The 26729-nt window shown below is 43.4% G+C and overlaps 1 protein-coding gene across 2 annotated transcripts in view; it reads left to right on the forward strand.

The window, feature by feature from the left end:
• Positions 1-4646: 4646 nt before the first annotated feature.
• fam222aa (family with sequence similarity 222 member Aa) overlaps positions 4647-26729 on the forward strand; it is a 328869-nt gene continuing 306786 nt past the window's right edge. Inside the window, exons 1-3 of one of the 2 annotated variants that reach the window (XM_085961322.1) lie at positions 4647-6033; positions 23677-23827; positions 25335-25457. In XM_085961322.1, coding sequence (XP_085817448.1) covers positions 5837-6033; positions 23677-23827; positions 25335-25457 — 471 coding nt within the window. In that variant the 5' untranslated portion in view covers positions 4647-5836. Of the gene's footprint in view, positions 6034-23676; positions 23828-25334; positions 25458-26729 lie in introns of those variants that run through there. The other variant, XM_085961323.1, reaches the window with a different exon arrangement.

Here is a 26729-nt window from a genome sequence, read left to right on the forward strand (position 1 = left end):
CCTGTTCCTTCTGAGGAGTGGCATTTTGGAGCATGTTATGAGATTTCTTTTCCTACTGGTTTTAACTCACTGGTTAACGCGTTCTTGTCAAATTTTGGTTTGCACTACATGTTGCAGTTGCTAACCTATTTAAACTAGTGTGCTAAAAATAGTGCACAGAGGAAATTAAACCCCTAAACGAGCAGTGTCCTGAAAGTAACATGATATGTTAGGCATTTTATCTAGTTTATAAATAGAGGTGGCAGTGATATTGCCATGACTCGGATTTTGTCTGCTGTTATTAATTTGAGTGCATTGTTATAAATAATGGTTTTTGGCTCCCCGATGTCTCTGTTGGTATATGCACTGCCACACAGACCAGGAAAGCCCGGGTTAGCAGAGTTAGCTGATCCCAGCTGGGATCACTATAGAGGCAATACAATTGCAGGTGTCTCCAGGTCGCATTTAAATGAGGCCCGGGGCTCAATATCGGGTGCGCCTCGGGCCTATCCGTTCAGCGCAGGGCTCGTCCCCTGCACCCAGTTCACGCCGGCAGGTGAACGAATTTCTCCGCCTAGGACTACAAGCACTGTCCTAACAATGCAAGCCCAGAAATTACTCTTAGCATTTTTAGGGGGCAAACACTTTGTGGGTTTCTTATGAAATTTCTTTGTCTGTTGTGTTAGCAGAAGCATTGTCATTTTAAATAAATAAAATAATTGTTTAAAATAAATGGATGAATGACTGTTGAAACAGCAGTCAAAGGAATGTCATATAAGCACATTAAGTGTTTTCTAATATCACCAATAGTAACTTTCAGCCTCAGATTGATACAATTAATACGTCTCCCTTAAACCCTTACACTGCACCTTTAGAATTCCATTTTTTTTAATTTAGCAGAGTTTCTACAAATAAAATGGTGCACCAGTTGGGAGTTGTACAACTGGCCTCGGTGCTTCTGGGTTAAGGACGGGCAATATCAGCCAGGATTCCCGCTCCTGATCACGATCCAGTGATCCCGGCTGTAAAGTGCGTTTGTGTGTATGTCAGGCAAGGAGAGGATCATGCTCGGCTGTACTGACACCCGCGGTTGCAAATAAATATTTTCAGCTATTTCCAAAACGTTTTCCTTCTTCCAGCTTCACCATTTGTCTTATAATCAGAAGATGCTTTTACCCCTCTGATTTTCTTCTGCTCTCTCCCAAAGGTACTGACTCCCTGGCCCAGAAGCATTAAAGTCAGTTGTAGTGTCCTTATCAACACTTCAGCTGAAATCAGCTAACTCACCAGGGATGAACCTGGCACCGTCCTGATCTGCATAGCTCAGCTCCACATTGGGTCACGTATCTAGCCACTGAGCCATTCAGAGTGCCCAGCAAACTATTGTTTACCAGAAGAGTTTCCATTATTTCCCAGAAGAACAGTAAGCAATACACCATAACACACAGTTCATTGCAGTATGATTAATGAAAGTCAATATGTAACTGTGAGCACATCGCATCTTCCTAATTTACTGGATTTTTACACAGATGTGACCTAGTTATTAGATGGGGATAACTCAGTAGATATTGGACATCTTGACTTTCAAAAGGTATTTGATAAAGTACTTCACAAGATATTGTTAGCGGAGATAAGGACTCCGAAAACGAGGCGAGAATGGTGGATTGAAAATTGACTAGACAACAGGAGGCGGAGGGTAATTATAAATGGGAATACTTCCAGAAAGGGCGAAGCGAGGAGTGCAGCTCTCCGGAGACAAGTGCTTGGACTTCTGCTTTTCACAACCTACATTAATGAACTGAGGGGAGTAGAAGCTCGCCTGCTAAGTTTGCTGATAACACAGATTTGTGTGGGATAGCAAGAAATACAATGGAATCAGATATCATTCAAGGGGTCTGGACCAGCTCATCATTTTGAGTAATGATTGGCAGCTGCCTTTTTAATATGGATGAATACAAAGTAAGGTAAAGTGCCGTCACTCGGGTTTTAGTAAAGTGTAATGGTGGTCCTGCTAAATTTTCATACTTGAACTGGGAAAAACAACAAACTGTACCAAAAGATATGTTGTCCTTCCAACTGGTCTGCGTCTGGAGAGAATAGCCTGAGCTGTATAATACGGAGGTGGAATACTGGTGGTTACAGGTTACACTAGTGGTAGTTGTGGTGGGACGTATTTGAGATGATTAATGAAGAGCATCATACAAGAAACATTATGTACAATTCGTCCTATAGCGAATTTGTACCAATATGCCAATTAAGCCTAATGTTTTGAAGAAGAGTCCGTACCCAAAATGTCAACTTGTCTGTTCTCTCCAGATTCTGACTTTCCTGCATTTTCTTGTTTTGTTCCTAATTACTACACTGGCGGGTATAGTTGCAGAATGCACAAACAAGAGTTGGGATTAGGAGAATTTAGTTTTCCCCATTGAGTGTGGATCTGTGCAGGAGAGACCCCTGAGCATAATACATTTGAAAAGGAGCTGGACAACAGTTTGGTTATGAATGGGACTGGATGTTATTTAGGTTAGTGTAGGCATGGATCACGACTTTTTAAAAATTCATTTATGGGATGTGGGCGTCGCTGGCAAGACCAGCATTTATTGCCCATCCTTAATTGCGCTTGAGAAGGTGGTGGTGAGCCGCCACCTTGAACCGCTGTAGTCCATGTGGTGAAGGTACTCCCACAGTGCTGTTAGGTAGAGAGTTCCAGGATTTTGACCCAGCGACAATGAAGGATCGGCAATATACTTCCAAGTCAGGATGGTATGTGATTTGGAGGGGAACTTGGAGGTGGTGGTGTTCCCATGTGCCTACTGCCCTTGTCCTTCTAGGTGGAAGAGGTCATGGGTTTGGGAGGTGCTGCCAAAGAAGCCTTGGCGAGTTACTGTTGTGCATCATGTAGATAGTACACACTGCAGCCACGATACGCCAGTGGTGGAGGGAGTGAATGTTTAAGGTGGTGGATGGGGTACCAATCAAGTGGGCTGCTTTGTCTTGGATGGTGTCGAGCTTCTTGAGTGTTGTTGGAGCTGCACTCATCCAGGCAAGTGGAGAGTATTCCATCACACACCTTACTTGTACCTTGTAGATGGTGGAAAGGCTTTGGGGAGTCAGGAGGTGAGACACTTGCTGCAGAATACCCAGCCTCTGACCTGCTCTTGTGACTGTGGCTCTGGTTCTGTTGGAACCATCTGAGGGAAGATTTCCTTTACTCGTTGTATGTTAGTGAAATCGTGAACAGTCGATTTATTTCTGTGGATAACTGTTTCTAGAAAAATTGTAAATACATTCTTTTAGAATGCCCTGATGATTTACTAGAAACACCAATTATACAAAATCCCCCTGCTATATCTGTGATGTCACTAACAACAAGTAACCAGAGCAAATCTTCCCTTTGGTTTGTGGAATATAAAGGGTTATGGTTTACTGGCACAAATTGATATTTTTTTTTTGCTGAATTGATTTTGGGACCAAGGGGGGAGGGATTTCCTCTTCTTGATACCTGTGGTTATTTACCACCATCAGAGGATTAAATAAATTAGGGAAAGTCCATCAGATGGGTCATGGGTCAGAATGGGCTTGATGGGACAAATGGCCCTTTCTTCTTCTTCACGCTTCCTAGGCAATACATTAATTTATGATTCTATGATTTAGAGTTTCTTAGTGGCTCAGTTGATAAATGCACAGGCTCAATGTGGAGCTAAGCTATACAAATCAGGAAGGTCCCAGATAGAGCCCCTGGGCTCTGCAAAGTTAGCTGATCTTATCTAAGTGGGCAGTAGGGTGTTACAATTAGTATCAGTGCCCCTGGGCTAGAGGCAGGAATTAGCACCCAGGGTTCTCTCTCGATCAAGATCCAGTGAACCCATTGGAAAATATGAGTGGATTTTACACATTATTTTACATTTATCAATATTTAATTATAATTTGTCAATCAATAGTTAAACTGGCTTCCCCAAACCACACACCTGTTATCAGCAAATATATAATCTGATGCTCTCATCTACTCATGTAGATTTTGAAAAGGGGTGTCTATAAATAATTCCCCCCCCCCCCCCAGCCTATAAAACCTTTTCCCATGAAGGCATCCTTTAGTATATTGAAACGATGTATTGAGTTATAACTTTCTACTGCATTTTCCTTCTTAAAATAAAAAAAATCTTACTAAAGGTCATCGACCTGAAACATACCTTCTTTTATGCAGATGCTGCCTGACCTGCTGAGTGTTTCTAGCTTTTTCTGTTTTTATTTCAGATTTCCAGCACCTGTATTATTTTGCTTTAAAAAAAAAATAAAACTCAGCCATTTGACGGCAGGAATAGACTATTAAAGTATCTAAATGGGACTTTTAGTGCCTAATCGAATCATTTCCTTTTTTTTGTGAATGGGAGAATATAAATTCTGAGAATGAAAGCAATTAACAGGAAGAAAGTGTGCGTGGGTAATTGACAACCCAATAATTTCTCTGAAAATCACTAATGGATTTATCCTGCCTCGATCCAGAAGTTTTAAAAAGACGCTTCGTTGTCCTAATTCACTCTGAACAAATACTGAAAGTAAGGTTAGAATTTCTTAGCAATTTTCCAGGAAACAAAATGCAAAATAACAGCACCCAAACGGCGCTGTCTCTTTAACAGGGAGTGAGCGATGATGAGGTGCCGGCTTCCATTTGCTGCGGGGGAAATGTTCTCCAAAAGCTCGCTGGCACCAGCTGCTACTTGACATCACTGTGCAACTGGTTTGAGTTTGGGTGAAGATGCGGTTACATGTTGCTGATGACAGGATTTGTGGCGTGAGGGGGAAAGTGACACGTCAGATGCTGAAATGAGTGTTTATTTTTCTTTCTCGGGGCTGTTGACTGAGCCGCTGATGATAATAATAGGACGAGGCTGGGTGATGGATGAAGCTTCATGCACTGCCCATGCTGTCTCGCCTGCTTTATATATATTTTTTCCATGACTAAGTAAAAGGCAAGAAACTAGAAGATTAAATTGGAGAGAGCACAGTGGATTAAAAATAACTGGATTAAGAGAAAAGCGATGGAACTACATGGAGGAGAAGACGGTGAGATTTGACATTTTGGGGAGAAATTAATCAGAAGGCATTTGGACCCCAGCAAGCCTGGGCGTTGAGGGCGAAGGAGATTGTTGAGCCCGGGGAAGGGTGGCGATCGGTCGGCTGAGGTCCCCGGAAGAGATCTTGTGATCGCAAGAGTCACGTGAAAAGTAAAGGAGATTTTAGAAAGAGTTTGAGAGAGATGAGCCGGGGGAATAAACGGATAAGCGACCACATGTGTCTGTGAAGAGAGATCAGCTCAGCAGTTCCAGGCGATACGAGACCGGATCGGATAGAGGCTCGCAGCCGGAGACACAGTGGAGATCAGAGCCGTCGCAGAATACAAGGCTGCCAAGCTACAGATACAGCCAGGCTCCAGCAGCCCGGGAGAGGCGTACCAGGGGTCGGATAAAGCAGCAATGGGGACAACAGTAGAGGTAGATCGTCACCCTCAGCACTCCACCGAGGATGAAAGTGTGAACTCTGACTGTCCATCAGGCCCCGTCTTTAACAGCAAATCTACCTTCTCCGTCATTGACAAAATTCATGCTCGTATCCAGTGTGTGAACAGCTTTAACTGAGGACAAGAACTCAGACTTGGCACCCCTTGGCTTTGAACACAGATAGAGATATATAGAAACAAATAATCTCTCTTTTGATGAAAATTATTAATAAAAGATTAAATTGTACAAAAGGATAAAAGTCCATCACTGTTTTTGTTCCTGGTTGGTAATGTTCAGACTTACAGTTCTGATGCGCGTCTCTTCATCAGTAATGGTAAAGGGAAGGATCGGTGCACTCGATGCTTGGGAACTTTTCCTTGGAAACTTTTCCTGAAGAGGACATCTTAGAGCGTGGATTTTTTTTCTCTCCCATGGAGACCCTGGATCCGGGGACCACCAGGATGGTGCCGTTAATCAGACTGGTTAAGGAGAACGAGTCGTTGTGGAGGAAGTTCCATTCAGTGGGCACCGAGATGATAGTAACGGGCAGAGGAAGGTACAGTAATTGACATTGTAACCTTTTCATTTTCCTTATAAAATGTCCCCCGCCCCCACAATTTTCATTCTTTAATTCCGCCCACCACCGACTGTACTGAATCGGACTGGGGTGCGGTTCTAGGGAAATATTGACCAAGCGGCAATTCCTCACGCCTCAGCCTCGTCAGTAAATTGTAACAGGCTATCTGACTGTGATGGGCATCACAGTATTTTAGACACTAGGACTACACAATCTAAATTGATATATTTTTATATTCCTTGCAAGATATTTGACCAGTTTTTAAAACCATGCTGAGCACAATAGTGTTGATGCGATCACACCACCAGTGTCTCCAGGCTAAGGAGCGAAGAATCAGCCAGGGTTCCTGCCTCTGTCAGCCCTGCTGGGAAACGCACCTGTGTGAATCTCAGGGGAGACAGGATTCGGCTGGGCTGTGATATCCTCAATGCTCACCAACTCAAGCAGGAAGAACGGGCACTTAGTGAGGTACCAGATTGCTGTCAGCATCCACTGACGGAACTGTAGGCCAGTAAGAGGCAGGGAAAAAAAGGAAACTACACTGCAAGAGTTCAGTTTACTACAGATTAAGCGCCTTGGTACATTTCACTGTGTTAAAGGCGCTATATAATTGCAAGTTGCAGTAGACAGCACCTGCTGCAATGTGATTTACCCCACTGGCCAACATGACGGACCATAAACGTTGTTTGTGGGGTGGATATTCCTGACTGTTTGAGGAACACTCCGGCTTGATGTCAAGATCCTGTAAGAATTGGCTGCTACTTCCAATGATGAGCCCCGCCCCCCTCTGTTTTCTTTGCATAGTTTTATTGACAGAGAAGTACATAATACATAGAATTAAAGGGTGGAAGATGCCTGTGCGTCAATTCTTTTAACATGGGCTGGCCATTGCACACCAGCTACCACACGGTCTTGACAGAGCAAGGTCTTGGTCCAATGGCAAGGGGACCATACATGTATACTTTCTAGCAGGGGTTACTGGTGATGAGCAGGAGCAGGAGCAGGAAACCATGCCAATTATTCCCCTCCCTTCCCTAACCCAGCACACTAAGACCAATTGCACTGCATCTAACATCACCATGGCTGAAATCAGCAAATTTGGCACAGTTAGAAATTGAACCTGGGGCTCCTGGTTTGCATGACTCAGCTCTACATTGGCCAGTGCAATTACACTGAGCTGTCACAGCAGCTAATCTGGTCTATGCTGTTACTGCAGTTATCCCACCTCTTTGTTCTTCCCAGCAGGAGCAATGCACTTCTTTAAAGAACATCTTGACCCACACTTGTGAAACAAGATCATCTGCACTCCATGTGCTTATTGATTCAGTTTGTAAATGCTGCACAGTTGCAGAAGAAAGACATTTCTGTTTTAATGAATCACAATATCTTTATAGAAAAGCTCTTAAATTACAAGTCATCCAGCACCAGTTACCTTAGTAATTGCTTTTTTTCCCTATAACTTAGCGAACACAGAAATAAGGAATAGTTTTCTCCCATTTTTCCCCTCTCTTCTGAAGAGTGTTTCATGCTGGAATACAGTTCCATGAGCACTGCTAGTGCTCTGATACTTGTCCTAGTCACCACTTGGAAGCTTAGACGGTGAGAATCGGCAGACTGTTCAGCTTGATGGTGGGGGGGGGGGGGGGCAAACATGTGAAATTTCCAGCAAGAGTTATCAGCTGTCAATGTTTCATGTTGAAAGTCAGCGTTTTGGACTTCCAGTTTATGTGTCAGTGTTCACTGACAAAAAAATCAGTATGAACTTGGACCCTTGCCTTTAGAGCCCTGTTGCTAATAGAAGTGATTCCGGACCCTGCATATTGTAGGCGGGAATTCTTGTGAAAACAGAAGGTCCTGTCTACAGTATGCAACTGCTGGAATCACTCTCATTACCAACAGCAGTCAGGTAGGAATGGCACTGAAGGAAGTAAATCACTGGAAATGAAGGGAGGAGAGAAGGAGGAAATAAAGGGGAGAAGGGAAATGATGGGGAGAAGGGAAATGATGGGGAGAAGGAAGAGGAAGAAGTTGGGGCCAGTGCTGTTTGGGGAGGGAGGGGGTGGTGGGAGAAGAGTGCCAGGTGAATTAAGGTGGGAGGAGTGGCAGGTTGAATTGAGGGGGAAGCGGGAAACAAAGTATTGGAGGAGTGAAAGGGTGGGGTGTTAGATGTGATACAGTAAATCTGTAAATTGAGTCCAGAGGGGGTACATTGTTTTTGTGAGCTGAGATGTGGGGATGAGCTGTGGGAGAATAACTGTTCACGTAGCTTTTGGGGATTTAATTGGTTGATTGAAAATCTAAATGTCACTTTTTTTTTTAGATAAAAAATATCTATCAATTGTGAAGTATGAAAGTGCTTAAAATTAACTGGAATGCATCACTTATAATGTAAAAAATTCAAACTTTCCTAGGGGAACATGGCCTCTGACCCCTAGAAATGCACCATCAATATTGTGCCTTTAGCATTCGCATTTCCCCCCTCAGGCTTTCATATGTTTATGTTTTGTTTGCCTCCAATTTGAGCAAGGAATGTTGGGTAAAAAAGAAAAAGAAAGACTTGCATTTATATAGCACCTTTCACGATCACCAGACGTTTCAAAGCGCTTTACAGCCAATGAAGTACTTTTGAAGTGGAGTCACTGTTGTAATGTAAGAAACACAGCAGCCAATTTGCTGAGTAAACCTACATTTACCATTACAAAGCCTGTGGAACTCCTGGTTTTCACATATAGGTTTATAATTAGGGCCATTCTATAGTTGTCAGATTTTTTGAAGCTGCTGGTTAGTTTTGCTAATTTTCAGGGGTTGGCTTGAATGGAACAGAATCATAAAATGTTGCAGGACTGAAAAATGTCATTCAGCCTATCAAGTCTGTGCCAGTGCTTTTATTCACATGAGCAACCTAGCCCAAGCCCAATCTGTGCTCATTCCCCATAGTCCTCTTTTTCAAGTAACTATTTAATTCCACTTCAAAGCTATTCATGGACTCTGCTTCAATAGTGGTTTGTGGCAGAGAATTCCACATTCTAACCATCCTCTGTACAGAATTTTTTTTTCTAACCTTCCCTTTATTTTTCTTTCTGATTATCTTAAATTTGTATCCTTCTTACTGCCATGTCACTCATGGATAGACTACCAGGAACAGGAACCCTGGCAATTTCTCTCCCCTCTCCCCAACTAGGGGCACTGAGGCTAATTGCTATGCTGACTCAGATTACAATACCTTTGACCTCAGGCCCAGAAGCTGGTTATATCTGGGAAATGGAGGTTCCTGGATGCACAAAGCATTTTGGCGCAGTAACAGGCTGCAGTGAGATAGGATATTACCAAGTTCAGAGCTGCCTTCCTGGCTATTTACCACACAAGCAGGGAAACTGTGCAGTGCTGTTTTCCACATCTGCATTGACTTTTCCTCTTCCATACACTATTTTTTTTGAGCACCAGAGATTCCGCTGCAGTGAATACAAGTACTGAATATGAATACTGCAGGCACAATGTAACATTTTACATGACCCATAGGAGTCATTAATCAGTCAACTATTCTGAATATTTCAAAGGCAATTGAGGGTTGTAATTCATGTTAAAGAGGTACAATTTCAGGACTTTTAACCCCTTTCCCCACACAAACAGGATGAGTGACAACTCTATATTAACTGGTTCATGTCTTGAGTGTGCTTGTTAATTATGGCAATATATGTATTTAAATCTTTTGTCTGTGTTTTTATAGAATCATAGAAATGTTGGTGCTGCAAGTGCCATTCGGCCCATCGTGCCAGTGCTAGCTCCTCGTCAGAGCTAGCTACTGTAATCCTAGTTCCCTGCTATTTCCTGAATCCTTGAATATTTTCCTTTAAATGTTTACCTAACTCACTTTTAAATGGTATGATTGACTCACATTCGATAGCTACTTGTGGTAATGTATTCCATATCCTAATAACTCTTTGCAAGAAAAAAATACTCAAACCTCCCTCTTTTTGCTTCTAGTACTAATTTAAAATTTATGCTCCCTTGTCACCAATTCACTGACCAGTTGAAATCAGTGTTCACTATTTGTCCTCTCAAATCCTTTCATAAAGTTTTGAACACTCCTGTTAAATCTTTGTTTGCCCCAATGAATGCAGCCCTAGCTTTTCAAATCTATCATCATAAATATATTCGCTTATCCCTTCTACATTACAACAGAGACTACACTTCAAAAAGTACTTCATTGGTTGTAAAGTGCTTCGGGACGTCCGGTGGTCGTGAAAGGCACTATATAAATGCAAGTCTTTCTTTCTTTCCCTGGTATCATCCTAATGAATCTATGTTGCACTTTGGCCATGGCTCCAATATCCTTTCTATTTATATTTAGTGAATGTTGTGCTCTCAAGGTGAGGGATGTCAGTGCTGAGAAATTGAACATGGTTCCCCCTTTGGCTCCCAGTTTCAACAACAACCATTCTCAGCTTATGTGTGACACTGTTTAGAGGTAGAGTACAGCTCCTTTTGCACTGCCCCAGTAATGTAACCTCAATTTCAGAAGTGCGCTCCCTGCTTCCTTGATGGTTCAGTGAGTTTTACCATCTGTAAACCTGAGTTCATCCAAAACTCTGCTGCTTGTGTCCTGACTCGCACCAAGCCCCATTCACCCATCACCCCTGTGCTCGCTGACCGACATTAGCTCCTGGTTAAGCAACGCCTCGATTTTAAAATTCTCATCCTTGTTTTCAAATCCCTCCATGACCTCTCCCCTCCCTATCTCTGCAACCTCCTCCAGCCCTACAACCCTCCGAGATCTCTGCGCTCCTTCAATTCTGGCCTCTTGCGCATCCCCGATTTTAATCGCTCCACCATTGGTGGCCGTGCCTTCAGCTGCCGAGGCCCTAAACTCTAGAATTCCCTCCCTAAACCTCTCCACCTCTCTTTCCTCCTTTAAACCTACCTCTTTGACCAAGCTTTTGGTCATCTACCCTAAAATCTCATGTGGCTCGGTGTCAAATGTTGTTTGATAACGCTCCTGTGAAGCGCCTTGGGATGTTTTACTATGTTAAAGGCGCTATAAAAACAAGTTGTTGCGATACAGACCAAGAATGTGCCAGGTTTTAAAAATGGTCAGTGCTGAGTTAGCCGACTTATCCCTGCTGAGGCAGCAGTCGGGGTGGGACAATGAGACTTGCTCCCCCAATCCCCACCCCATTAATCTTCACAGGACTATAGTTTTACATGGCAAATTCCACATCACTTGAGTTTAAGAGTGTAAAAATGCAGAATCAGGAAAGGTCATTTCTTTCATCAAGCCCTCCACAAATAGTGTATAACTTGCCCAATATTATTTAGCCTTCGAGAAATCCTGTAAAACACAATTGCTCATCAACAAGTCCATGCCTTCAGGAGGAGAGTGAAGAAAATTGGCAAAAGAAAAAAATCAGCTTTTACTGCTCCAATGTGATATTTGCATTTCCCACACCAGCCAGGCTATGACATCTCTGAGTGAGACTGCCAATTTGTGCTGAATTAATATTTGTGCTGTGAAACTGTGGTCACTAAGACTTGGATTGAGAATGGACCTCACTGAGAAAGTCTGGGCTGAGTTCAACCCCATTCCCCAAGGTCTTAGAGGAGATAGAAACATTATACATTCTTATCTCCTGGGGTGCCTTTCAGAATTCCTCTAAGGCAAATATGAATATAATATAGGACAAATTATACACTTCTAAGAAGGGAATAGACATAATGGGATGAACTGCTGTTCTTTATTTCATATTTTCTTATGTTCGTAAGGCTGTGGAATTTGCCCTGTGGAACTTGTCCCATAGAGATTGACCAGTGAATCAAGAGTAGAAGCTAAACTAAAGAAACTGAAGGGATTTTCAATACTTTGGCAGGACAAAGGAGGATAAATTAAATATATAGGATATTGATTTTTTTTAAAGGTTAAGGCTCGTGGAGTTAACTGATAACTAGCTAGCTGCGTTGAAAATTGTAAGAAGTCACACAACACCAGGTTATAGTCCAACAGCTTTATGTGAAATCACAAGCTTTCGGCGCGCTGCTCCTTCGTCTCATCCAAAAGACGGCACCTCCGACAGTGCAGCACTCACTCAGCACTGCCCTGGAGTGTCAGCCTAGATTTTTGTGGCTCAAGTCTCTGGAGTGGGTACTTAAACCCACAACCTTCTGACTCAGAGGCGAGAGTGCTACCCACTGAGCCACAGCTAACACGGGATCTAGCATATCTGTAGCCTCCGAATTATCTTACCAACGAAGGAGCAGCGCTCCGAAAGCTTGTGATTTCAAATAAAGCTGTTGGACTATAACCTGGTGTTGTGTGACTTCTTACATTTGTCCACCCCAGTCCAACTCCGGCATCTCCACACCATGGCGTTGAAAATTGAACAGGAAGCAGGTGATGATAAATGGAAGAAGCACCATCTGGAGGTGTGACTAGATAGGTTTTGCAGGGTCCTTTCCATTCGTACTATTTATAAATGTCTTAGAGGAGAGTACTTCTTGTATATCTATATGCCAATAATATTCTATAAACAGTCATGTAGCATGCATTTCCTTCAAGTTTTACTGTCAAATTTCTGCATTACACTTAAAAAACAAAAGTATAAAGAAACGAAGGCAGTCACTCAACACACAAAAAAGAAAGACTTGCATTTCTATAGCGCCTTTCACAACTACCGGACGTCGCAAAGCGCTTTACAGCTAATGAAGTACTTTTGGAGTGTAGTCACTGTTGTAATGTAGGAAACGCAGCAGCCAATTTGCACACAGCAAGCTCCCACAAACAGCAGTGTGATAATGACCAGATAATCTGTTTTAGTGATGTTGATTGAGGGATAAATATTGGCCAGGACACTGGGGATAACTCCCCTGCTCCTCTTCAAAATAGTGCCGCGGGATCTTTAACGTCCACCTGAGAGCAGACGGGGGCCTCGATTTAACGTCTCATCCGAAAGACGGCACCTCCGACAGTGCAGCACTCACTCAGCACTGCCCTGGCGTGTCAGCCTAGATTTTTGTGGCTCAAGTCTCTGGAGTGGGTACTTAAACCCACAACCTTCTGACTCAGAGGCGAGAGTGCTACCCACTGAGCCACAGCTAACACGGGATCTAGCATATCTGTAGCCTCCGAATTATCTTACCAAAAAAGAAAATCATGGATGTGACTTGCAGCCTCAACAGCAATTAAACCTTGACCTTACTTTGTGTTTATTCAACAACTGTTAGACCTTGTGGCCTTAAAGGCATACAGATTTACTTTAGCAGAATTATGCATTCTGCATTCGATTTACCGTTGGCAACACCAGGAGTGATTTACTAGTATATTAACAATTGTCATACAAATATTACAAATTGTTACAGATGCAAAACAATCTTAAAATGTTTGGTGCTATTCAGCTACAAGCTGAAACTGACGAGCACATTTCAATCTACGAAGTTCCTTGACCAAGCAACAGTTAAATTCTTATTACATAGGATATACTGGCGTTTATGCTCCACTCGAGCCTCCTCCCGTCTTTCCTCATCTCGCTCTATCAGCATAACACTCTCTTCCCTTCTCCATCATATGCTTGTCTAGCCTCCCCTTAAATGCATCTATACTATTCGCTTCAACCACTCCCTGTGGTAGCGAGTTCCACATTCTCACCACTCTTTGGGTATAGAAGTTTCTTCTGAATTCCCTATTGGATTTCTTGGTGACTATCTTATATTGATGGCCTCTAGTTATGCTCTTCCCCACAAGTGGAAACACTCTCTCGATATTCACTCTATCAAAACCTTTCATAATTTTAAAGACCTCTATTAGGTCACCCCTCAGCCTTCTTTTTTCAAGAGAAAAGAGACCCAGCCTGTTCATCCTTTCCTGATATGTATACCCTCGCATTTCTGGTATCATCCTTGTAAATCTTCTCTGCACCCTCTCCAGTGCCTCTATATCCTTTCTATAATATGGCGACCAGGACTGTATGCAGTACTCTAAGTGTAGTCTAACCAAGGTTTGATACAGGTTTAGCATAACTTCCCTACTTTTCAATTCTATACCTCTAGAAATAATGGTGCTTTTTTTTAATGGCCTTGCTAACCTATGTCGCAACCTATAGTGATTTGTGTATTTGTACTCCGAGATCCCTTTGTTCCTCTACGCCACCTAGACTCGCACCCTCCAAGTAATAAGTGACCTCCCTATTCTTCCTACCAAAATGTAATACCTCACATTTATCTGTGTTGAACTTCATTTGCCAATTATATGCCCATTCTGCAAGTTTATTAATGTTCTCCTGTAATTTGTCGCAGTCCTCCTCAGTATTGACTATCCCTCCAATTTGGTGTCATGCGCAAATTTAGAAATTGTGTTTTTGATTCCAAAGTCTAAATCGTTAATATAAATTGTGAACAACAGTGTTCCCAGCACGGATCCTTGTGGAACACCACTTCCCACCTTCTGCCACTGTGAATAGCTACCCTTTACCCCTACTCTCTGATTTCTGTCTTGAAGCCAGCTAGCTATCCATTCTGCTACTTGTCCCCTGACTCCACATTCTCTGAGCTTGTTCATCAGTCTATTATGGGGTACCTTATCAAAGGCCTTTTGAAAATCCTGATAAATTACATCTACTGCATTACCCTTGTCTACTCTCCCTGTTACCTCTTCAAAAAATTCAGTAAGGTTGGTCAAGCAAGACTTTCCCTTTTGAAATTCAGGTTGACTATTCATTACTATGTTTTTGGTTTCTAGATGTTCTTCTATTTTCTCCTTTAGTAGGATTCCATTATTTATCCTACCACTGATGTTAAGCTGACTGATCTATAATTCCCTGGATTTGTTCTATCTCCCTTCTTAAATATAGGTATTATTACATTAGCTATCTGCCAGTCCTCTGGCACCACACCTTTTTCTAATGAATTATTAAATATGTGTAGTAATGCCTCTGCTGTCTCTTCCCTAGATTCTTTTAAAATGCATGGACGCCATTAAATGATCTTATGCTATGTTCACTAATAGCAACTAGACTTTCTGACCTTAAAAGAACAGGCTAGTTTGAACACAAATAAAAACAGAAAAAGCTGGAAATACTCAGCAGGTCAGGCAGCAACTGTGGAGAGAGAAACACAGTTAAAGTTTTAGGTCGATGACCTTTTGTTAGAACTCTGACGAAAAGTCATCGGTCAGCGACCAGAAACGCTAACTCTGTTTCTCTCTCCACAAATGCTGCCTGACTTGCTGAGTATTTCCAGCATTTTCATTTTTATTGCCGATTTCCAGCATCCGCAGTATTTTGCTTTTGTAGCTTGAACATACCTCCAACTTAGTAACCTGGAGTACTGTGTACAATTTTGGTTTCCGTACCTAAGGAAGGATATACTTGCCTTAGAGGGGGTGAAATGAAGGTTCACCTGATTGATTCCTGGGATGAGAGGGCTGTCCTCTGAGGAGAGATTGAGTAGAATGGGCCTATACTCTCTGGAGTTTAAAAGTATGAGAAGTGACCTCATTGAAACTTGTAAGATTCTGAGAGGGATTGACAGGTTAGTTGCTGAGAGGCTGTTTCCCCTGGCTGGAGAGTTTAGAACTAGGGGGCATTGTCTCAGAATGGGTGGTCAGCCATTTAGGACTGAGATGAGGAGAAATTTCTTCACTCAGAGAGTTATGAATCTTTGGAATTCTCTACCCCAGGGGGCCGTGGATGCTCAGTCATTGAGTATATTCAAGACTGAGATCGATAGATTTTTGGACTCTAAGGGAATCAAGGGATATGGGGACCGGGCGAGAAAGTGGAGTTGAGGTCAAAGATCGGCCATGATCTTATTGAATGGCAGAGCAGGGCTCAAGGGGCCATATGGCCTACTCCTGTTCCTATTTCTTATGTTCTTAATAGAATAATACAATGTATAGCACTCCCTGTCCTTATAAAAGAAAATACAAGCTGATATACAGTACTGTGAGAAAAGCCTTGAGAGATCTGTTAGGATACTATAAAGTTTGCTGATGACACCAATCTATGCAGCAGAGTGACAAATATAAGAGACACAATCACCATAAAAGAATATTTGAACCATTTAAGCAAGCAATGACAGATATAATTTAACCCAATTGTGGTCTCCACGACCTAGAGACAAATTTTCAGTCAAGTACTGTGATGCTCAAACATACCCTAACTAACAGGAGTAGCTTTATTCATTTCCCTATACCACAAAATGAAACACATTTAGAGAACAATTTAAAATAAACAAAATGTCAACTTTTTCTACTTCTGCTTCCTTTGTCTTCCTGTGCCCTATAATTTTTTTTACCTCATTCTTTTTATTTCTTTTCCTATCTCCCCTTTTCCCTACTTTCCCATCTTTCCTAGTCTAACAGAATTGTTAAAAACTTTATGCAAGGATTTGAGAGGGCAAAGCTTCACTTTGATTTTATTTTTGCCGAATTATATCTCACTATGTTCTTTTTTCTTATTTTTTACTTGCTTCCTGGATTGCACTATCCATTTTGTATACTCTTAGGACTGTGGCAATAAACTGGGCAAGGGAGCAGACAGTGTGAGGCTGAAAACCGAAGAACAGCTCTAGGGTTTCAGTTTTATTTCACTCCGTTATTAAAAGTGTATCAATGGCAGAGATAAAAAGAAAATATAAGAATGCTGGAATTTTCAAATAAAATAGGAAATGCTGAAAATGGCCAGCAGCCTAATCAGTGTCCTCCACCCCAACAAAAGATATGTTACTGTTTCAGGTGGGATCTTCCATCAGAACATTTCTAATGAAGTATCCTACTCAAAATACTAACCTATCTTCCTATCACAGATGCTGATGAAGCTGCTCTAAAAGTGTGCCAAATTGGAACTCAAGTCCCTGGGGAAAGATTTAAATAAAGTAATTGGCATAGAATGTTGAAAAGTCTGAAATGGCTTGCACTGTGTGTTCACAGTTCAGGGCCCTACAGGAAGGTCACATCACAACTAAAAGTCTTCAAAGGATAGAGGGGGCAAATGTCAGTCATATGACATCAGCTTCATGTGTTAGTGGGCTGGATAGCTGCAAAACCTTTTTGGTACTCTGCTTTGAAAAAAGTGAGGGATATGATGTGACCAGATATTTGAGACATCCTCCCTGCATTCCCACAGATGGTAATCCTGAGGTCAATAGATAAAAGGCTGAGGATATTTCGAACTCAAGAAAGTGAATTAGTTGCTTTGCTGTTTCGTTCAGCAAAACAAAGGTAATTTAGACGGATTTCTGGACAGAAACAAGATTAAGGGATATGATGGAAAGGTGGATTGGTGGGGTTGATTTACTGAAAAGGAATGAGTATTTTGGCCTAAAGGTGTTTTGCTTCCTAAAACGTTGGTGTTATGCTTGGCCGTACTGTGCTGTTCGTTCCTCTCCTCGAGCACCGTTAATGTGATACTACAATTGGTGAGCAGAACTTGTTATTTGAGTGTGACAAATTGGACAATTTTAGTTTTTCTCCTTCAGTCCCTTCTCCAGCTGTCTGCAAGAGGGATTATTGATTATTTTTTGCAGTATTTCATTGAGTCACTTGATACAGGAGTGCCTAATACATCTCTGAAATCTAGAATAGTTTATCTTCAAACCACTGGCTCTAAGAAGCATGAAAATCGCTCAACTGAAGCAAAGAATTCCAGTGACAGTCATAAGATTTAGACTTGGTACAAAGAAGACACCAATTCAAATAACATTGTCATTGTGCAGATTATATCACTAACATTGTGCATAGGGTGAGTTAAAGGCACATTGCCACTCTCCCTGATGGTTCAGTTAGTATATTCACTGTCCAGTGAGGAACTGAGCCATACAGACCAGAAAGGTCCCAAGTTCAATTCCCAGTCCATTTGATTTAACTTTGAAAGCAAAAATGTGCATACCGGGTATTATATACTAGCTGGTCTACTGCACCTACAATCGGCAACTACTGAATATAGAGTTGGGAAGGAACAAATCAGAGCAGACCGTTATATGTTGTAATATATTTTAAATGGCTATAGAGTACTGGCTGCATTGTTTTTATTTATGTTTATATTCAGAACTCAAAAACAACTACTGTTCACATAAACAGTACCAAGTTTTGGAAGGTCCGTAACATTATTCAAGTTTGGATGGAGGCTCTGAATAGAAGTTCTGAATAAAATTCCCGAATTTAAACATTTATTTAAGCAGAACCTTTTGGTAACAGTAGGTACTTTTATATATTGATATTTGGTAAAGAAGGAAAGTTGAAAATAAGTTTAATCTTTTATTTCTTGGCCTTCACTAAATGATGCACATTAAATGCAAAGAGTTGCTGCCCCATATTACATGCAGGTACTTATTTATGGAAGTGTGGTATGCAAGGGAAACAAACTTAGTTATGTGAGGTGGATACAAAGAGCCTGCAAAGGGATATAGATAGGTTAAGTGAGTGGGCAATAAGGTGGCAGATGGAGTATAATGTGGGGAAATGTGAGGTTATTCACTTTGGTAGGAAGAATAGAAAAACAGAATATTTTTAAATGCTGAGAAACTATTAAATGTTGGTGCTCAAAGAGGTTTAGGTGTCCTTGTATAGGAAACGCAGAGGCTGCGATTTTGCCAGCACTCAGGGGGCGGGTTTGGAGGCGGATCAGGTGGTAAAATTGAAAAAAATGATGGCGGCTTCCGATCCCGCTGTCAACCTGCCTCCGTGCAACTTTGCCAAAGGCGAGCTCACAGACTCCCATTCGGTCCCGCCATCAAACGGCAGGATAGGCACTTAAGGCAGTTAACTGCCTGGATAATGCCATATTGACAGTCGTTTTACATTTTACCACTTTTTCTGCATGTTCCACGCCGATCCCAAACCACGCCAGCTGATTGTGTCAGGTTCACAAGTGGCTGCCTTCTTGACAGCTGCAGGTCCAGCATAAAAACGAAGCTCTCAATAAGGATCAGTTGCAGGTGGCAGAACTTTGTTTTTTCAGATCTTGGAAAACTTTTTGCAGGTCTACTGATCTTGGAAGTGGTGAAGCTGAGATCCATCTCCACTGTGACCTCCTGGGAAAACCATCTCCCCACATTGACTGAACGCTTCTTCAACGGCGATATCTACCAGCAGCATGGGAACCATTTATTTCCTTTCATCCTGGTCCTCAGATTCGGAGGATGAGCAGCTGCGGCAGCAGCAGAACCAGGCACAACAGCAGCAGCAACAGCAGGAGCGCCAGCCTCCTGCTCAGCCACCTGATGGTGCACAGGGCAGAGGGCGTCAGCGCAGGGATGCACCTCGCTGCAGGAGATACCCCCAACACAGGGTTTACAGGCCGAGGATGACCTTCCTCAACATGACTGAGCAGCAGTGCCAAAGGAGGCTGAGACTTTCGCGAGAGGTAGTCGGTGACATCTGCGCAATGTTGCACCAACACCTGGAGCCTAGAGGAACGGGTGGACACCCCTTACCAGTGGCTGTCAAAGTCACCACCGCACTCAATTTTTTTGCTTCAGGGTCCTTCCAGGGCTCATCAGCAGACATCAGCGGCATCTCCCAGTCAGCCGCACACACTTGCATCATGCAGGTAACCGATGCCCTCTTTGCCAAGGTGCACAATTACATATACTTCTCCACGGATCAAGCAAGTATAACCACATGTGCGGTTGGCTTTGCAAATATGGCAGGCTTGCCAAGGATGCAGGGTGTCGTAGACTGCACACGTATGTCCCTTAGGGCAGCCCATCACAACCCAGCTGTTTTTGTCAACCGCAAGGGCTTCCACTCCTTCAACATGCAGCTGGTGTGTAACCACAGGAAGGACATTTGTACCCTGGCAGTTGTCATGACTCGTTTATCCTGCGGCAGTCTAGTGTGCCTCTGCTCTTCAATCCGCCAAACCAACTTTCTGGGTGGCTACTTGTAGACAAGGGCTATCCCCTGAAGACGTAGCTGATGACGCCATTGAGGAGGCCATTGAACGAAGCTGAGGAGCGCTACAATGCCAGCCACATTTAGACCAGATCCATTATTGAGCAAAGCATCGGATTGCTGAAGATGCGATTCAGATGCCTTGATAGATCAGGTGGAGCCTACAGTATTCGGCAGCTAGGGTCTCCAGAATCATCGTGGTCTGCTGTGCACTGCACAACATTGCACAGCATCGTGGCTTGCAGCTGCCTGAGGAACAAGTGGCTCAGCGCATAGCCTCCTCAGGTGAGTAGGAAGACCTTGCAGAGGCAGATGCGCCAGTTCCAGCAGCACGCGAGCACATTGCTGCCCGTGATGCACTAATCTTTGCCAGATTCGCTTAAGTAGACGAATCAAACACATGTGGCTGGCACTTTCTTATCACACCATACACAATGTACAAGAACCTGTGGGTTCCTATCACTCTCACCACCATCATTACAAATGCAAGTCGCCCTGAGCCCTCAATGTGGAACTTCCATTTCCGAGATCACAAAGGCCAGAACTTCAACTATTTGCCATCACTTCTGTTTAATCCATTCACAAAAGGATGACAATGTCAAATATTAAAGAAAACAAAAGACAACAGAACAGAACACCCAAGTGACTACCCTTGTGACTAATTGTGCTTTATCTTCCTCTTACGCGTGCTTCTACGTGGTGCCTCCCCTGTGGCTTCAGCAGATGTACAGACACTTTGCTCACCTTCATGCTGCTTCTGCTTCGACACCTTTGGCGGGCGTCCTCTGGGTTTGCGAGCCTGTTAGGGCTCGGCAACAGTCTGCTCCTCCTGCGTCTGTGCAGGGGCTAAGACGCCCATCTCAGTTGGGTGAGGACTCTGGTGGGGCTCTGACCTAGGGCTACTCAGTGGCATGGGATTATGAGCGCTTGGAGAGGAGCCCCCACTTCCTTGTTGCCTGCCACCAACATCCCTCTCATGGGTCAACCCCACTTCAGTGCTAGCAAGTGGCTTGACAGCACCTTGCTGCACATCAGGGGGGCCATGAGGACCCATCTCTGCACTGGCAGTCCTACTCAAAAGGACTCCCATGAAGCTCTGGTTTCTCTGCTCAATAGCTGCCCATCGCTCCTCCAGTAAACCTGGAGACAAAACCTGTCAGATACTCCTGCACCTGTCCCTGGAGTTCCAGCAGCGCTCTCTTTCTGGATGGACCCAGAGGCACAGGGTCTACCTGCAGCTGAGCAGAGCTGGGAGCGCCCTGCGGCCTCCGACAAGGACTCTCCACTGTTGTCCCTGTCTCCACCATCTGCTGATGCTCACTTGTGAGCTGATACACCAGGTGACAACACTACTCTATCTCCCAAAGGTCCCTCAAAGGTTGCAGGTTCCTCTGAGAAGTTTTCTGGCTCTGGCTCTTCCTCCTGGACAGTGGGGAGGGGGGCTGTCGATGGTCCTGCGAGGGAGTAAAGGCATGAGTTACACATGTAATATTAACGTAGCATGCACATGGAATAGTGCAGATCATCATATGGCATCTGATGCTTATACATATTGACTTATCAGTCACTCATGCAATGTAAATGAGAGAAATGCAAATCTATTCTGTCACCAGCTTGCTCTGTTGCGCCCATCTGACCGTCCCCCACTTCCAGATCCTCATCACCTCCGATTATTTTGAGGGCAGCCTCCTCAGCGTTGGTCAAATGGGCAATTGAAGGTGGCCCTCCTCCTGTCCTAGCCCTCTCCCTCTTATTGTGGGCTCTCTTTTCCTGCAATGAGGGAGACAAGTGGAGTTTGAGTGAGAATGATGGAGTGAGTGTACAGCAGCCATAGCATAGATGCTTAGGAGACAAAGATGGAGTGAGGTACCAATAGCAAGGGCCCTCCCTGTGCATTGTTAGTTGTTGGTATTGCATAACAGTGATAGCGAGTGTGAGGGCAGCATAGTCGAATAGTGAAGTGATTGTGTACATAGAGAGAGGGATGGTTAAGGGTGCAAGGGATGTAAGGGTAAAGTGGGATGTGGAGGAGTAGGTTGACAATGCAGAGTGCTGGTGATGAGAGGAGATGGGGAGCAGATTGAGGGTAATGGTGATGTTATATTCACTTTCCCTGAACGGACCAGGTCATTGAACCTTTTTCGGCACTGCACCCAGGTTCGAATGCACATCGATCTTGAGCTGACCTCCTGTGCAATTTGCAGCCACACAGCTTTGGTCTGCTGTGGTGGCTTCTTCCTCCCAGAGGATGGGAAGAGTACCTCCTTTTGACCTCTGACTCCCTCCACAAGAGCATGGAGGGAGTAATCAGCAAATTGTGGTGAGGCCTTCGCCCTTGAGGTTGCCATGTCAGCAGTAGTCAGCAGAGTAGACAAACCAGAAGCAAAAAGTAAGAGAATGAACCAAGGCTGCATGGGCCCCTTAAATGCAGCTGGTTCACAGACGTCAGCAGAGGTGAGTTCCAGACCCAAAACAGTAATTGGCCAGGGGAGCGCACACACAGGGAATCAATTGCCCAATTAGGGCAAAATCGCAATATTTTACCTGATGAAAGAGGAGGCAGGACCAGGACCCGCCGACCACCTGACCCGCACCCACCCCACCACCAATGAGAGTTAGCATGCAGGTCCAGCAAGCAATTAGGAAGGCAAATGGCATGTTGGCCTTTATTGCAAGGGGGTTGGAGTATAAGAGTAAGGAAGACTTGCTACAATTGTACAGGGCTTTGGTGAGACCACACCTGGAGCACTGTGCACTGTTTTGGTCTCCTTATCTGAGGAAGGATATACTTGCTTAGAGGCGGTGCAACGAAGGTTCACTAGATTGATTCCTGGGATGAAAGGGCTGTCCTATGAGGAGAGATTGAGTAAATTGGGCCTATACTCTCCGGAGTTTAGAAGAATGAGAGGTAATCTCATCGAAACACATAAGATTCTGAAGGGGATTGACAGGGTAGATGCTGAGAGGTTGTTTCCCCTGGCTGGAGAGTCTAGAACTAGGGGGCATAGTCTCTGGATAAGGGGTCGGCCATTTAAGACTGAGATGAGGAGGAATTTCTTCACTCAGAGGGTTGTGAATATTTGGAATTCTCTACCCCAAGGGGCAGTGGATGCTGAATCGTTGAGTATATTCAAGGCTGAGATAGATAGATTTTTGAACTCTAGGGGAATCAAGGGTGATCGGGCGGGAAAGTGGAGCTGAGGTCGAAGATCAGCAATGATCTTATTGAATGGCGGAACAGACTCGAGGGACCCTATGGCCTACTCCTGCTCCTAATTCTTATGTTCTTATATCTACCCTCGATGGTTAATGAAATACCATTTATTTTCCAGGAACCAACCAAAAAACACTTAGTTAGCTATCTCCTATTCTAGACACAAAAGGCATCATCTAGACACAAAAGGCATCAACGGGTATGGGGAGAGAGTGGGAATATAGTATTGAGATAGAGGATCAGCCGTGATCATATTGAATGGTGGAGCAGGCTCGACGGGCCGAATGGCCTACTCCTGCTCCTATTTTTCTATGTTTCGAGAAGATCTCTTTCAGTGGAGATGGCTCCCTTCTTTCACTTTTATACACAGTACTAACCTCCTCTTGCAACAACATAATCTCTGAGCTATGCCACAGGAGCTCATCATTAATAATAACCTTTCCGTTACACAGGTATACTAGTCCTTTATAGATTACATCATTTTAGAATTTTGTAAGCAGAGTGAATTGAATCTCTTATTATTTCCCAGGTGTTTGTTTCCATCTATTGTGGTCACTCTGCATGGGCTCGACCCAGAAAAGTCGTATACACTTATGGTGGATATGGACCCAAGCAGTGATCAGCGCTATACCTACACACAGGAACAAGGCTGGTGCCCATCTGCTCCAGCTCGACAACAGGTGAGTTATCATGACTATGGGAATGAACAACTCGGGGTGGGAGCGGATATGGCAAGGGAGAAGTTGTTGAGGAATTCACTATCACACTTGGGACTTCTTTAAAACAAATAGCTAAACATGGTACAATGGCCAGATTATCAAAATCATCAATGGGCAGCACAGTGGCATAGTGGTTAGCACTGTTGCCTCACAGCACCAGGGACCCGGGTTCGAATCCGGCCTCGGGTGACTGTCTGTGTGGAGTTTGCACATTCTCCCCGTGTTTGCGTGGGTTTCCTCCGGGTGCTCCGGTTTCCTCCCACAGTCCAAAGATGTGCGGGTTAGGTTGATTGGCTATGATAAATTGACCCTTAGTGTTAGGGGGATTAAATACGTGGGGTTACGGGGATAGGGTGGGATATGTGTCGGTGCAGGCTCGATGGGCCGAAATGGCCTCTATCTGCACTGTGGGGTTTCTGTGATTCTGTGATCAAATTCCTTTGGTACAGATTCATTATAAGGCTGATCAGTTTGAATGCCACGGATTGAGATGTCATCCATAAGAAGTCCATTATAAGGGTGAGATACGTTTCTTGTGTGTTCTGGATAGTGCAGTTTGAAATTGGAGTGTATGACTAGAGATGGCAAAAAACCTTTTCATGGAGAGTCATCGCCCTCTGGATCAGACTCCCTGAAGTGGGGTAGGTATGGATTCGCTGCTGTCCTTCAAAAGGGAACTTGACCGGTTCCTGAGTGAAGAGAACATTTCAGGTTATAGGGATGAAGTTGTTGGTAGTTCCAATTGTCAAGATTTATAGGGACTGCAATCTTCTGGAACTTTGTTTGATTGCCTTAAGGAGTTGAAGAGAAATTTCCCAGAGTTTTTCCTAAATTGGATGCAGGTTATTTTCCTGGTTTTTGCCCCTGCCAGAAGATTGCAGTTACGGAGTAGGTCAATGGTGTGCATATCTGAATGGGGCAGGCTTGATGGGCCTGATGGGTCTATTTGCACCCATTTCATATGTTTGCATGTATTCAACCTACCTCACTTACCCAACAAAAGCACTGGATAATAGGAATTAGGAGCGGATTGGCAGCGACACTACCAAGTGGCATTTGGAAATGGGCAATAGCAGTAACATGCTGAAACTAAGGTTGGAGTGTGCAATAGTACACATATGGGAGAAGCTCAGGTCACATACTTAAGCTTTTAATCAAGTATCACGAGAACACAAAGGTCCAATGAATGCAAGTCTCAATTCATGAGCCTGCTGTTAACAAGTGGAAATCAGTTAGGTAAATTGTTTAGGAGCTGAAATACCATGTCACAACATTCTATTCCACTTTAACCATTGAAGTAGAATGAAGAGAGTTAGTGCCAAACCAGGATGTAATGAAAAATGTCTGAACAATCATGCACATGGACCTAAGTGACACGGTGAGGTAGATATGTTGGATTACCTTTTTCTATTCCTACATCCTTATGTTTCTGAACTATTTTTTGTTTCTCCCCCTGGAAATTGTACAGCAATCGAGTGGAGTATATATCCACTCAGATACACCAGCCCTTGGAGCAGAGCTGAACGAGAAGCCTGTAACTTTCAAATTGCTCAAAATCTGCACAACAAATGGGACTGACAACAAAGGCATGGTGAGTCCATATTTGCAAAAAAGTCCAAGACAAGGGTTGTTCTGGGCATTTACACTTGTTTCTTTATTTTTCGCTCCTCTCTCCTGATAGTGGCGATTCCTTTTGGGGGTCAGTTCTATGGCTGCCAGCAGTCTTCTAGCAGCTCACCCAAGCAACCATTGTCTAATGTTTAAGTGGTAACAGTGACTGCTAGTGGGCTATTAGTCCATGAAGGGCATTGCAGCCAAGTCCAATCCTGTCCCTACTTGACATCCATCCAGGTTCACTTTGCAAGAACTCATTTGATTGTGATGAGGAATAGGAACCTTGGATGATTGGTAGTATTCTCACTGTTGCCTTCGCTGAGATCAGTTAACTCAGCATCCTACATCAGCACAGACCATGGCTGCAACCTGAAACTTTCCTGGCCACTATTGCTCAGTACCACACCAGGTGGTTTGCTTTGCCCACTGAGCCATTGAGGGAGCACATCATTAGATTTCAAATATCACCTATGTGTTTGGATGTTTGTCTTTAGCATTTTAGCCACTATAATCAAGGGAGCAAAAAAAACCATATTTATAAAGAGAGTTTGCAAGTTAGACTTATTTTCTTCTGGATTAAAGTTTTATAGCAACCATTAAATAATAGGCACATAGGTGAATCATAGAATGATATAGCACAGAAAGAGGCCATTCAGCTGAATGTGTCTTTCCCAGTTCTTTGAAAGAGCTATCCAATTAGTCCCACTCCCCTGCGCTTTCCTCATAGCCCTGTAAATTTTTCCACTTCAAGTATTTATCCAATTCCCTATTGAAAGTTACTATTGAATTTGCTTCCACCTCCCTTTCAGGCAGTGCATTCCAGATCAAAACAACTTGCTGTGTAAACATGTTTTCCCCTCATGTTGCCTCTGGTTCTTTTGCCAATATTTTAGAATGTGTGGGCTCTGCTAAGGCACTGGATTTGCACAGCACAGTGATGTCATGACTGACTAATTAGGCATTACTTTCTCTTAAAGGGGTACTCAGTTCAGTTCAGTTCAGTTCAAATGCTTTATTGGCATGAAAGTTTACAGAGAACCATATTGCCAAAGCTTACATAGCAAAAAGGTACAGTTTTCCAACATTCTGTAGGTGTCAATCGATTTGACATTTGTTGGGTACATACAATATTACTTTTAAACAATATTAATTTTAAACAGTCTTTCTACTTCATTTGGTACGTTCAATATTAATTTTAAACAGTCTTACTTTTAAACAGTCCTCAGGTTGTGACATGTTGTTACATATT

The sequence above is a fragment of the Somniosus microcephalus genome, chromosome 19 (genome assembly GCF_052327205.1).
Source record: "Somniosus microcephalus isolate GS21.2 chromosome 19, FLI_Smic_1.0, whole genome shotgun sequence".
NCBI classification, from domain to species: Eukaryota; Metazoa; Chordata; class Chondrichthyes; order Squaliformes; family Somniosidae; genus Somniosus; species Somniosus microcephalus.